The sequence below is a fragment of the Perca fluviatilis genome, chromosome 6, assembly GCF_010015445.1.
Source record: "Perca fluviatilis chromosome 6, GENO_Pfluv_1.0, whole genome shotgun sequence".
NCBI classification, from domain to species: Eukaryota; Metazoa; Chordata; class Actinopteri; order Perciformes; family Percidae; genus Perca; species Perca fluviatilis.
In genome coordinates this window covers 33,004,582-33,019,633 of record NC_053117.1, presented here as the reverse complement: position 1 = coordinate 33,019,633, position 15,052 = coordinate 33,004,582, and the positions used below count along the sequence as shown (strand labels likewise).

The following is a 15,052-nucleotide window of genomic DNA, read 5'->3' as shown; positions in this document are numbered from 1 at the left end:
TATGTGCATGTGTGTGCAAGAGAAGAGAGTGCCTGTGTGTGATTCCTAATAGCAGCAGGGGCATCAATATTTCATGGTGACAGATGGGAGAGGAAGGAGGGGGCGTGTGTGTGTGTGTGTGTGTGTGTGTGTGTGTGTGTGTGTGTGTGTGTGTGTGTGTGTGTGTGTCTCCTCTTTTTATGCTGAGGAGAAAGTGGGCCAGTGCCGTGTTGCCTGTGTGCTGCTGCTTTGCTGTGTTTTCATGGGGAAACTCCATGTTCTATTCTGAGATGGCTGCTGCGACAAGTCAAATGGCTTCTCATGGGTAAAAGAAACAAGAAAGCTGAGAAATGATGAACCAGGAAAGATGGTCACTGGGTGGGAGAGGAGTTTCTAATAAAACTTAAGTCAAAGGCAACTGATCTTGCTGTTAGGTCTTGAACAAAGATGCTTTATTGAGTCTAGTAGAAGTCTGTGGAGTTCACAGATGTTTTATCTGAGTATACAAACTCAGTGCGTATATTTATATTAAGTAATAGGAAATGACAATTTTTTTTCTTTAAAGCAGGACCTTTTCTTTAAAACTGGACCTGCCCCCGAAATATACCAAAGTTTGGGGCCGAATCAGCACTGAAAACAACAACAATGCCAATATGTTGGAGGCTAAACTTTATGTCTACAAGTTAAACGCACAACAGAAACACAGAAGCAGAGCATGAGAAACCACAAACCTGCACAAAAGATTCAGGGATATTGCAAATAACAATGAGACAAACTATGTTTATTTTCTTCTTTTGAGAGTAGTTAATTTGATATTCATAAATCATCCCTGTGCTGCCTTGGTCTACAACAGCATAATATATTCACATAATCCAAATCAAAGTGATGCTATCTAGTAATTCAATGCTGGTCAGGTAATTACAGGAAAAAAAAACTTTGACATAAACTGGCAGAATAAGTCTAAGAATTGCAAGATGCCTCCTTCTTTCTTAAATCCGTATCCTTATGAATACTAATGAAGAATATAACATATTATAGCCTTAAGTTTCTCGTAACAGTTGTTTACTTTGTGTCAGTGTAACATGTGTGTCACGGAAAGTGTGTGGGTGAACTGCCAAGGTCACATCCCACACGCCACTGTGCCGCTAACATATGATGTGCAGCAGAGCCTGTCAGCCCCAGCACCCACAAAGCAAAGGGTGTCGTCGGTGTAAAATAAGCCTATTTGTATGCGTGGCTCCAGAACTGGAGGCGAATAACAGCCTCCTGCTGAGACAGTTGCAAGCGCTGCTCAGCAGTAAAAAAATAAAATAAAATCAAAAAACACAACCCATTAAATTGTAGGGAAAAATAAGACTTGGCACCCTGAGGTGTGTGTCACTGGTGAGAAAAATTGCTCCATAAAGAGAATGATTTAGAGTAAAGTAGATTACAGAGGACTGGCATCATTGGTTGCTGCAACAGCCTCTTTAAAAGCATGTAATGAAGACTGGTCAAATCGTGGAGTTCTGAAGTTCTCAAGTAAATATTTATTATATTAACAATGGATCAAATGACTAGATGTAATGAATGAAAACATAAAATGCGTTGCTTGAAGTGACAAAGTCAGAGAATTATCATCAGCCCTGTTCCCAGCAGGCAGCTGTTTTCAAAGAGTAACGACTAGCTGGTGAAGAAAGTGGAACATTTAGCAGCTGGAGAGCCAGATATTTTCTCAATAACTGGTGGAGACCAAACTGCAGCTTAGAGAATAGTGAATACTGGAGTTACTTATTCATCAGGTGGAGAGAAACACAACTCCAAATCAGTGTGAATGTTGCTCTGTGTCTGCTGGATGTGTAAACAGGGACATGTGGGCTAACATATTAGCCATAAGACCTAAGATCAGTCCTTCCAGAAAAATGCTGAGTTTTTTTGTGATTGTTGAGGGCAAAGAGCCTTGATTATGCGGCACATTTTCTTAAAAAATGAGATTGGAATATGCGGGATATTTATGCAATTTTATGCAATGAAATTGCGGGAACTTGCAAAAACTGCGGTTTGATGAAAAAGAGAAAAGAAAGTGATTCCCCCAACACCCTGCTTTTCGATAATATTCATGTCGCGTAATTACGTCACTTCATAACATTCCCATGGCAACAGGGGAAAATGGCTGCTCGTGTGAAGTAAACGCAACATTTTTCAACTTTCTGCTAAGATATATGTGACTTTTTTGCAACGACAATGTATGTATTATGAAATCATGCATATTTTGCGCGGAAATCTGCAATTAATGCGGCAAAAGTGTGGCGTATTTGAAAAAATGCGGCCCCCGCATAAATATGCGGACTTTGGCTGATTATCAGAATCAGAATCAGAAATACTTTAATAATCCCAGGGGGAAATTATTTTCGTTACCACTCCAGGTATACAAACAACAATTAAAAACAACATATATTATCAATACTTTAAACATATATTATCAATACTTTCAACATATATAATAAAAACAAATATACAGTAATAATATATAAAATATGAAATGTACAGCAATAATGTGCAAATGGTGCAATAAAAAGAGAAAATTAATTGTCTGTTGAGATGATTATAGTGCGAAAAAAAAAATTATGCATTGAATTATGCAATCGCATAATCACGTTTTTCTGGAGGGACTGTAAGATAGTATGTTAGTGCTTACACGAGGAGTGTAAAGAGCATGTGACCCACCCCTATCTCCTGGGTAAATAATTGAAACAAAAAAAAGTGCAACAACAACAAAATTTTTTTACTGCATACTAATAGACGACCAGATATGTAAACACTCAAAGATTTTAATGTTCGCGCTGACTAACCCGAAGCCCTCCAGCGAGGTGTCGAACTCCACAAATGAAGGCGTGACGGCCGAGCCGTGCAGGCGTATGTCATGGGGCGTTGTCATGGACACCAGGCACTTGACTCGGGTGAGGGGTACGGTGCTGCCCTCAGCGGAGCGCACGAGGCTGCGGCTGATGCGATACTGGCCGTTGTCTTCCGCTGGCGTGGCGAAGACGCTGTCAGGACCGAAGCCCTCCATGGACATGGTCATACTGTCTGTTAAGTCAAGAAAGGACAGATTAAATACAATTAAATCCAACATCCACGGTGGGAAACGGACCTTTATTTTGTACATGTAGTTTGGCTGTGATTAGTAAACATGTTTTATCTTGTAACTAGCTATAATTTGATCCAATGTTAAGGCATTTTCACATCAAATGTATAAGTGTAACTTTTCACTCCAGGTCCAGTTTGGAGTGAAAATGATGACACCTCTGACCTTGCGTTTCTTGAATGGAACCAAGAACTTCATAGCCTTCAGATATTTCTTTTCCTTTGCTGCTGCCTGCCAACTTCAGTATTATGTTGCTTGTTTTATCTCCCAATATACAAATAGCTGAGGTTTCTCTACTTTAGGTTATGACAGCATTTTAGGCTAATCAAGAGAGCATGTTTATCAGCAGAGATTCTTTATGATCTCACCTAACTTTCATATACAGGTTGTTGATTAGTTTCAGATAGATACTGTAGACAGACAGACAGACAGACAATAGTTTACCTTCTACTAAGAATTGCTCTTATTTGTTAAGAGTTAGCACAACTGGCAAAGACAAAGGCGATCAAAGCAGTTACTGCAACACCCAGCAATGGCAGCTAATAAGCCATGCTAGATTACCTTCTCACAGACAGAGACAGAGAGCACTGTGTGTTCTAACAGCGGCAGCTTGTAAAGAGCAGTAATTAGCCGGAACTTAATATCCATTCTAAGCTGGGAGGAGACACAATAAGCAATTAGGACATGCTGAGGAGCCTACAAAATTACAAACATTAACGGATGTTAATAGAAAACAAACCATTGGTATTCACAGTGGAAAGCCGATCTTTGTTTAAACAGGAAGTTTACACATTAACTTGATATTAATCACAGGCCAAGAAGACTACTTAGGGTTTCCTACAACTTACGGATTTGCTTAAAAAAATGAATGCAGGTCTATTCTACCTGCAGTGCGTCGGTTAAGCACATCATTTACCTTTTCTTTTTATGAATATTTCAGCAGAGAGTTTACCATATCTGACAGGGATACATTCTGATTAGTCAACTCTGAAGATGAAATAAATGGCATAAGCTGGGTAAAATTTAAGGGTTATACATACTAAAGCCAGGCTATTCTTGCATCTGAACCTTTCTGAAAACCTACAGAAACGTAACCCTTTTCACCGCCAAGCCGGTGCTAGTAATTTCAACCGGCAATTAAATGGCAACGGAAAGCTCATCCCCTGCAATCACAGCCTATTCACCGGAGGATTCGTCCCAATGTGCTCGCAGAGAGAGCAAAAAAATAAAAAGAGCAGAATTGCTAGAAGATTGATGGCCTTTTTCCAAGCTTTTAGCACAGAACGAAACTTTCTCCCGGGAGGAAGCTGCTATCATCTGTGGCAGATGGGAACGGCTCCCAAATGATATTATCATTTCATAAATGTACTGGAGGACTGCTATGGACTTAAACTCTTCAATTCTCTGCTATTAAAAACTGAAAGGTGGATTTATAAAGACAATTCTTCTTTCAAATAACACGTAAATAATAATAATAATAATAATAATAAACAATTATCAAATAATCTGTGATAAAAATATACATTGCCAACTGCAATATATATATATATATATATATATTCGTTACTAGGTGTATATTGGTATATATAGACTCTACGTTGATTTCTTATTCACTAGAAAATGCATTAAAGCAGTTTTGGGGAAGTTACATTTTAATGTGCACCAATTCCACCTCAAAAAATGACTTGATGGTTTTTCTTTACCACTTAGAACAAAACATTCAACCAATAAAAAATGTCTGCCTTTTACTCAGCAATTGAGCAATAGTTTTGAGGAAAATACTGCAGATACAACATAAGAAAATTGCTGGTAAAAACCTACTTTGACAACATCAATTTGAGAGCTAAATACTTTAGGTTTGACAATGTTTACAAAACTAAATTATAGATCACTTAAGATGTTCCTTGAAGTGGGCCCCCGCTGTTATTGCAGAATACAGCGTGTCCCCCCTCGATTAATTTTCTATTTTAAAAAGATGTGGTTACACCAGCAACAGCATTTCCTCTGAGACCCCTCGCACAGTCGCTAGCATGTGCTCGAAACTAGGAAGAGAGTGGTTATTGTCTTACTTCTCATCTCGGCGTCGTAGCTGAGAGAGCTGGGTTTGTGAACCCGGTACTGCTTCAGTAGCTTCTTGTCCCAGGCGCCGCAGTTCAGAGGGTTTCCAAGACGCAAGAACTCCCTGGAGGGGGAAATTACCAGGATGTCAGGAGTAAAAATATACCAACAAAGGGAGGGGGAAAAATCCAGCATGAATCAAATGGCAATATAATATTGTTATTCTGTATTCTTGATTATTATTGATAAACTTGAAATCTGCAACTCAACACCTGTATCATATTCCTTTCAGTGGCCTAAAAAAAAGAAGTACATGTTGAGCCCAGTTAAATTAAACTAAGCTAGACTACACTCAACACTAAACCTACAAAGGGTATGCAGAGAAACCAAATGCAGTTATGTGACTTTGGCTAAGGTAAAACCAGTCTTTTAATTTACATAATAATCATAATAATGCATTTTTGTATAGGGACTTTGAATAGAAGAGAAATATTGAGTTATTTATTACCATAATATTCACATTTTACAATCATATTTTTTAAGGCCTGTAGTGGCACACTAGTTGGAGTGGCTCCAACACTGCCAGGTACAGTTGTTATATTCCCAGAGGGACTACCATCATAAAGACTTCCTTTATGTTCTTGTGAAACTGTAAAGGACTCTGGATAACAGCATCCATCTAATCGTCTGTAGTATGGCAGGCCAGCAGTTATTTTGCAGGTTGCCTTCTACTCCTCAACAGCTGTGGTGAACGGTATGATTCAGTCTGATTTCTCAGTAAAAGTCAATGATAAGGTTGATGTGACTAGAATGCAGAGTCCCAGTGGTTTGTGTCAGTTGTCAGAGTGCTGCTGAGTGAGCGACACAAGACAGCTTCAGAACAACACCAAAGAAACAGAAAGACCCTGGAGCTTATCTGGGCCTGATGTTAGCAGAGCAGAGACAAAATGAGAAAAAAAAACTCAGTAAGGAGGAGAGGAATTATGAAGGGAAAGAGACAGAAGAAGACTGACAGATCAAGAGTAAGGCAGGCAGGCAGACAGACAGATAGAGAGGAGAGGAGGGTGGAAACAGATTGACAGCTACAGAAATGTTTACCCCCAGCACAATGAGGGGGAAAGAAAACATCAGCCAGGGATTTACATATAAAAAGAGCCAACCATGTGCATGGTCCCTTAACCCCAACCTCCCATCTTACTTAACTAGTCAAGCGGGAAATGAGAATCAATCCGTTTAGTCTGCATAAATAGCCCGCTTTTACACACTGAAACCTGTCAAAGCAGATTACGCTTCCCCAACGGAAAACCTCACCTATAGCTCAATAGGTAACGCTAAAAGTTAGCATGTTACCAAGCTAACTGTTACCATGTTAATATGTTAGCAAGATGCTAAATATTATTGTACACATGTTGACACTGACAGTAGCATGGGGCGATTACCCAGTTTGTGTTAGCTGGGGACCTTTGGTGCATGTCATTTCCCATCTCTTTTTTTTTTCTTCTCTTTTTTCGCATTTCCTGTCATCTCTCTGCTGTCGGCTAACAAATAAAAGGCATAAAATGCCCCAAACAACAATAATAATATAAAAAACAGTAACATAACAGCATGCTACTGAGCTAACATTAAACATTTCATACTAAATGTTAGCATGTTAAAAAGCTAAATGTTGCAAGGTAAATGCCAGCACGCTACTGTCCCTTTAAACATGCATGTTGACATGAATGTTTGCTGTATCCTATTAGCATGCTAATAGGCGTGTTCAGTCTAAAGTACAATCTTGGCCTGGTCGTTGTTACAATTGAGAATTTGTTCTCAAATCGGCCTACCTGGTTAAATAAAGGTTCAATTTAAAATTTAAAAAAAAAACAATAAAGGCTGATTGAAGGTGAAAAAGGAAGGTGAGTTTTCTTGTAAAAAAATAAAGTTTCTTACATGATTTGTTATTATTTTGTTCCTCATTCAACATTTGTAAAAGTGAATATTTTTGAATCCTGCACGGTTTTGGATCCCAAAAACATTTGAATAAAAAAAGAAAATTGCTCCATGTGACCAGCTGAGATGTCCTAAAATGGCAACTGTATAAAAAAATGACAAACTCAAACTACATTGTTTTTCTTTAGGCACTACTCTCAGGCCAAATATTTTTCTCACTTCTCATCCATGCAACCATTTTGCTTTCTGGTGTGCATTATAAACATGAAAGTTTTCCTGTAGTCAGGACCTATTTTGCAAAGTGAAGTCTCACAAAACATTAGGGTAAAGGGACAACTTGAGGTGATGTTTAGGTTCGGCTCCGTGTTAATGAGGTCACACTGGAGCTGGGATAGTACCTAATCCAAATCAGTATCAGAAAGGACTTTGTTGCCACAGTAAGTAACACTTATGTGGAATTTGCCTCGGTGATTGGTGCATACATACAAACATACATACACACACACACACACACACACACACACACAAACCTATTAAACATTAATCTATATATATTAATGTATGTACTATGTATTAGCCCACATAAAAGAGGTTCAAGTGCAGTACCGGAGTGCCATCGGCTGCAAGGCCTGCGAAGCCAGCCTCTCAAACATCCTCTGCAGCGGAGGGTGCAGCGGGTGGTCCTCATCGCCCAGGGCCTGGCTGCAGCGCTGCAACAGCCGCTGGTGGAGGCAAGCTTCACACAGCACCTGCTGGTTCCTCTCACTGTTCACCAGGAGCTGGAGGATGTTGGCCACTGCCAGCTGCAGGTCCAGGGCATGCTGGAGGGGAAACAGACAGTGGATTTCAATATTCCCTATTATGTTTGATTTACAGGATTGTTTTGTCAATATGTTTACAGTCATGTGAAAAAATGAGGACACCCATGCTAAAGTTGACTAAAAAGAGGAATACAAAAAATCATCTTTTGCAAATTGATCTTAATGCCTTAATTAAAAAAAATTAGGAAAAATCCAACCTTTAAGGACACCAATTTTCTTTGTGAATGAATAATGTATTGTAAATAAATAAATGTTCTTCCTTAAAATACAGGGGGCATAAGTATACACACCCCTATGTTAAATTCCCCCTAGAGGCAGGCAGATTATTTAGTTTTAAAGGCCAGTTATTTCATGGATCCAGGATACTATGCATCCTGAAAAGTTCCCTTGGCCTTTGGAATTAAAATAGCCCCACATCATCACATATCGTTCAACATACCTAGAGATTGGCATGGGGTACTTTCCATAAAATCATCTCTCAATGCAAATCAAACCAGCTATTAGGCTAACTAAAATAAAACCATGCCAATCTCTAGGTATGGTGAAGGCTATGTGATGATGGGGGGCTATTTTAATTCCAAAGGCCAAGGGAACTTTATCAGGATGCATACTATCCTGGATCCATGAAATAACTGGCCTTTAAAACTAAACATCTGCCTACCTCTATGGGAATTTAACATAGGGGTGTACTTACTTATGCCCCCTGTATTTTAAGGAAGAACATTTATTTATTTACGATACATTATTCATTCACAAACAAAATTGGTGTCCTTAAAGGTTGGATTTTTCCTATTTCTTTTTAATTAAGGCATTAAGATCCATTTCCAAAAGATGATTTTTTTTATTCAACTTTAGCATGGGTGTCTTAATTTTTAAACATGACTGTAAGTTGAATGTTCAGGCATTAAATGTACTACAATTTCTCAATTCACTCTTCATAAAATGTACAAAAATCACATGCAAATGGCATAAACTGTCTGGTTCACTTTGACATGTAAAAGCCATTGTGTCCAACTGGCAAAAAAAAAAAAAAAGGTACTTTCCTGCACTGCACGTAACCCCTTCACCCACTATAACGGGAAGTGCATGTTAGCACATTTCCTTCTTGTGTTTCCTCACCTCTGGCTGACTGTCGGAGCAGACGGAGGGCAGCAGGTCAAGGATGGCCAGGACGGCCCCTGGGTGGATGACCACCATGTCAGACGAGGACGAGGAGGAAGCGGGATGGGAGGTGTTGGCTAAGTGGAGCTTCAGGTCTGTCAGGGCTTTGACTGGGGCGGGAGGACCCGACGTACCGTAGTAGCCTTGTCTGGAAGCACAGGGGGAGAGACAGTCACGCTTAGTTAAGTCCAGTTGACTCACACCAAAGTTATTCCCAAAAAGGATGCCATTAAGAGCTTTAAGAAAACAGCTATCACAACACAAGTGAATTTGTGTGTGGTATTTAAAGCTTCAGTGCCTAACTTTTGGATATTAATGAACGCCGGTTACATTCAAGCCATTGCAAAATGAGCTGATACAAAGCTAATTAAGCTAATTAACCATCAGCTCCACACCACTCTTTCTGGATTTCTCAGTATGGCTATGTTCAGAAACTGGTGTCGTCCGGCGACTTTCGTGCACAGAAAATCGAGGGAAGATAATTACCTCTTCTGAAGAGTCCATCGTGTTTTTTTAAAGATTTTTTTGGGGCATTTTAGGCCTAATAACATGCAGCAAAGGGCCACAGATCGGAGTCAAACCAGCGCCCGCTGTGTCGAGGAGCAAACCTCCACATATGGGTGCCCGCTCTACCAGGTGAGCTAACCAGGCACCCCATCGTGTTTTTTTAATCCTCCGTGTCCTCCTTGGCTATTAGTAACAGTGTGGAGGAGGGGTGGGGGCGATTACGGAAGGCTGTATTATACAATTTTGTTGTCATTGCTTAGAATTCCTCATGGGGGAGACAGAAACTACGCACTATAGCTTTAAAACAATTTCGTTTTTGTCAGCAAGAAATGACAACATTACTACTGTATATATTTTTTGGTGTTTAGCATTTTGTTTTGCCATGGGAAACCATGCTGATACATTTGAATATGGTTATGAGAATATGCTGATTAAGACAACATGAAATCATCCTAATTTCAGTTCAATCCATGGTGGAATATTAACACTAGTCGGTTTACTTTCAAAGCCTTGACCATTATTTGGAGGCCCTACTTTATTGTAAAATATGTATCTGGCTCACAGAAATAGGGAAAGTGGCTGCTAATATTCAGATTCACAGCTACGGTGTAAAAAAGAAAAGCTGAGTGGAAACATTATTGTAACGAGGACAGGAAGAATTACTTACTATAATCACTTCAATGTACACATTGTATTTAACACTTTGACTCCAACTTCATTTAGCATGAGTCAGCAGTCCTCACACTTCACAGATTACGGTGTCAGTCAGCTACGGTTTGAAAGTTCTAAAGCACCGAGCATGTGCAAACAGCAGAGAGCAGGAGATCTGCTGGGGCCTGCAGTCGGGCAATTAAACAAATGGGCGTGTTGCTGCGATGCAAATGACAGAGTGGCAAATCCCCCCTCAGGAGAATTGCAGAGCTGGAAAAGGCTGGAGTCATCATAAAAGTGCTGAAAGGACTGGGTGTGGGGCAGGAAACTAACTTTGTTTTTCTTGTAACAGTGGCTGACCGCCTCTTTAATTGTTGTTCAATATTACGGGACTCCTGAATTATTATCTGCTGCATTACAAGACACGAGAGGATAAAGTTACCAGCGACAGACACCGCGGATAGTGTGATTGGCTGCTGGCGGTCTACATGAGAAGCTCCAGCGGGAATTTGACATTTTGGTAAAGGCTTGCAAAACATAATGAAGGGGGGACGAGCAGTGGGTCCAAATTTCACAACATACTAATTATATACAGTGTATGTTATAAACTACTTGTCTTGGTATACTGTTTTTGCATTTAGTATACAAAAAATAAATAAATATACTTTTATTCTACAAGGAAATGATACAATACCTGGGCCGATGCATGTCAATAAAACTGCAAATTTAGGACATTGTAAATTTAATTTCACAAGTTGACATCCAAATGTCTTTTAAGAGAATTTAGTTTCGTAAATAATAGTGAGTTAATAGTGATTTGACCACAATCCACAATTTGTTTACATTTGTAATGCACTCAAAACTCAAGTCTTTTTTAGTCAACTTTGAGTATAATATTTTGTCAGATGTATGAGAATATGTATGAGAACTATGTCTTGATGTTGGGTATGATGATGGTAAGCAGATTAGCTGTGATAAACAGTTTTGTAGTTTTCTAACCAAAAGTAGAAAAGATTTAGCCACTTTCCTTTTATTCAGATGTTTTGGTGGGGATGGAAACAAACTAAAAACGCTGGTGTTTTCATACATAGCAACTGTTTTTACATCTAACCAGCTCAGTGTGGATATTGTCTGCCATCAGCAGCAGTGAAAACAATCCTAATATGCAACACTGAAAGAGTCTGTGTTTATTTTTTTTAGACTAAAAACTAAATGTGTTTAATCTAAGGCTTTTGCTGTGTCACCGTCACAAACTTGATAATCACAAGACTGATTGCTGCAATTTGCACATTGCAAACTGCTGCCATTTTCTTCAAGGCAAAGCTCATTGCACAAGATGCCTTGGAGCCGCTGAGCATAATTTGGATGGAGATTAAATCATGGGAGATGTTTTCGTTTGAAGCAAGCCAAGCAAATCCTGAGCAATTAGCATTCCTCACATTTTGAGTTTTTAAATAATTTTGAGTATGGAAACCTTTTTTGCAATCCACATAAAATCACATTGCAATCACAAAACCTTTTTATATTGTTGAATGATGGCTTTAAAGCAGGAATTGTGTTTTTAAAATGCAATTAAGTCCACAAAGAAGAGCGTACAGTGAAGTACACAAACAAGGAAGGGCCTTATCATCTCTAATTGTCAAATTAGTCCACCTCATGAATATTCAGCCTTGGAGCGGATCCAGACATACAGAAGGGGAGACTACTGAGAGGAGACCCCCAGGTTCACCTTGACACCTTGACTTGAGTCATTATAGTTTACTAAGGCAGAGTAACATTTTAAAACGGCCCAACCGTTTCCCCTTTTGTAAATCAAATTCAATGAGCTGCAGAGTCTGGGTTTAGATGGGGAGGGGAGGCAACTTCAGCTGAGAGAAAAGAGAAGAGAAGGAGGGGGAGGAGCAGGAGAGTAAGGAGGAATGTGATGAGAAGAAAAATGCTACTTTAGACTGAGAGCAATTTGGCTACTTCTGTACATGTTTCCCTGCCTGAGACTAGCTGTGGAAAAATGTTGCAAATAAAGACATTTCTCGGTGGAGGTGAAGAAAAAAAATACACTTCACTTAAGTCATTTAATCTAATTTTTTGGTTGGTTTGTAACATAAAACCGATTTTTGAGTAATTTCCGCTGCTCCAACTGCTTTGACAGGCGTCACCAGACAGAATTTTCCAGAGAAAGGAGTGTAACATGTCATTTTCATCACTCTGTCAATTCCCTAAGATGGTTTTCCTCCCATTTTTTACGTGAGGAATTAGAAGAGATCAACAAACTATTTAAAAATGCAGTCAATAGATGATTAGATAATGAAAATAATCATTGGTTGTGGAGAATACATGTTGAGGAACATCTGTAAAGTGTCGTGGATGCCTGTTTCATCTCTGGAAGTGTACCGTAGCACATTTTCATGATTTGCTAAAAGATTCATGTGACCGTTCATGATCATTATGGCCACTCGTGGTTCCTCTAATAGTGCCGGGTGAAGGTGAGGGAAATGGAGAGGAAGGGATGAGGGTGAGGAAAGTGGCAGAGCGCTGTAGCTACCTCTTCCTGGCGAGTGCTGGCGTGCCCCACGGTGAGGGCAGCGAGGTCTCGTGAGTCAGGCAGGGAGGAACCTGCTCCGCACGACTGCATGGCAACACACACACACACACACACACACACACACACACACACACACACACACACACACACACACACACACACACACACACACACACACACACAAAAATAAAGTGCACACACACATGCAGACACAAACACAAATACATAAAAACACAGGTATACACACACCCATACACATATGCAGCCGCGCAGGTGGGCCGGGCCGAGGAAGAACAGCCAGACAACACCAGAGGTTAGAGGAAGAAAAAGAGACAGAGAGAAAAGAAAAGAAGGAAAGAAGCGGTTAGTGGAAAGCTGAAAGGAGAAACAGGATCAGAGCTACAGCTGGAGCACATGCATGACGCCAGCTAGAACTACACACGGGCTGGGCTGGGCACGCATTGTTGTCACGATGACCACAGACTTTAAGTTTAATACAGCTGGCAGGCATTGCAAAGAGGAGTTTAATACTTTCAGCAAATATGTTCTAAACAGAAACCGCTTTTGATTTTGAATGGAAAAAGAGGATTGTAATCTATCAAGTCGGTTTCTTAAAGGGAAACTTCAGTATTTTTTTTAACCCAGACCTTCTTGTTTGTGTGTAAGTGACAGAAAGATAAAAGAAAAATTCTCTGAAGGGTGCTTTCAATAGTGTTGTCCTGGCCATGCAAGAAACTAACAATCTGAGCCCTACAGTGGCAAAAACAAGCACTTTTAATGGACGTACATTGACGATGCAATATTGCCTCAAAGGAGTACATTCTAATTACATTTCATGGCCGCTGGCTGCAGCGCTCTCGCTCAATACTGGACAAATTTAAAGAGTTGTTGCGTCCCCATTAGTCACTTAGACACAGAAACATGGGAAACAGGGTCCAGGTTGAAAAATACAGAAGTTTCCCTTTAATTGCAGTGGTCGACAAGCCCAATCAATCAATTGAAAAGAGCATCAAAACAGTCAGAACACACCTTCAACTCAATCCCAAAAAAAAAAAAAAAAAAAGTATTCATATTTGATCAAGAATTGTGATGTTTCTTCATGCTCGCTATGGTGTCACATTAGTAATTCATTTCTTTAAATAATCATTTGCACTGATGTCACACTCATTCTGCTGTCATGACAACACCACCAGGCCGTGCAGCTGAATCCCGACCACAGTGAAGCTTCTAGATTACATGTCTTGACGCCTAAATGTTGAGTTTTCAGCTGCCACAGTTCAGCCATGTGTGTCTGTGTCTCAGATGAAGAGGTCGACTGAGTGGGAGCTGAGATTGTGCAGCATGACCAGGCTGAGGAAAACACAGCTGTGGACCTGCCTCTACACGTTCCCCTGACTGATCTGAACCGACAAAGTGAACCTGTTCACTTGCACAAAAGACTTTTTTAGTATCGACCTTCACTGTAGCTAACTAACTGAGTGTTGAAATAAGATGCAGTAAATTAACCTTGAAACACAAATAATCTAAATTAATAACTGAACTAATAATTGAATAATCACCTAAGATAAAGAATTGTAACTCAACCAATCAAGTAATACATGCAAATCTAGAAAACAGCATAGATTTAACTATCACTATTTCTCACTTGCTTCAGTTTGTAGCTTAAGTTGAAACATTTTGGCAAGTCACTTGAAAACACTGTTTTTCAAACACCAACTCCCCTCAGGTTTAATAAACTGGATCCTGAATCTTGAACGTTAACAAAATATTCATATAGGGTTCTTTGAAGATTCAAACAAAGACAAACGGATCATGAAGGTCACTCCAGAGAAAAAAAAAAATGCTTTACCAAGAACTTCAACGTGTTAGAAGATTGAAGAAAAACGTGAGTTCCTACAGAAACGTTCTTTGAGGAACATATGGCTGCAATCTGCTGAACCCCAACTAAAGGCTCCTTTACTGTCTTTCACATTGAGAACTCACTGACCCACTCTCAAATAAAAACTCATTCAGGAATGTCACTCATTAAACTGATGACTTATTAAACCATCAACAGTAAATTAATAACTTGTTGACAGTGTGTTAACAACTACTATACTTCATCCTTATTTATTTAGTAGCTCATGGCCTGACTACTGGCAAAGAGATGCAACTGACCCATCTGGCCCCATTTATGGTGCAATGTATATATACCACATACTGTATATAACTAACTGGCTCTTAAAGGGTAATTTCGTTTTTTTGTCTACCTGGACCCTATTTCCCTATGTTTTT

At 39.6% G+C, this 15,052-nt stretch overlaps 1 protein-coding gene across 8 annotated transcripts in view; it reads right to left on the bottom strand.

Annotated features, from left to right (window-relative positions):
• wdfy3 (WD repeat and FYVE domain containing 3) overlaps nt 1-15,052 on the bottom strand; it is a 113,282-nt gene that overhangs the window by 50,877 nt on the left and 47,353 nt on the right. For 7 of the 8 annotated variants that reach the window (XM_039804502.1, XM_039804498.1, XM_039804501.1 and 4 more), the window contains exons 14-18: nt 12,779-12,862; nt 9,037-9,226; nt 7,703-7,917; nt 5,176-5,288; nt 2,811-3,048 (exon numbers count right to left, since the gene is read on the bottom strand). In XM_039804502.1, coding sequence (XP_039660436.1) covers nt 2,811-3,048; nt 5,176-5,288; nt 7,703-7,917; nt 9,037-9,226; nt 12,779-12,862 — 840 coding nt within the window. The remainder of the gene's footprint in view (nt 1-2,810; nt 3,049-5,175; nt 5,289-7,702; nt 7,918-9,036; nt 9,227-12,778; nt 12,863-15,052) is intronic. The other variant, XM_039804503.1, reaches the window with a different exon arrangement.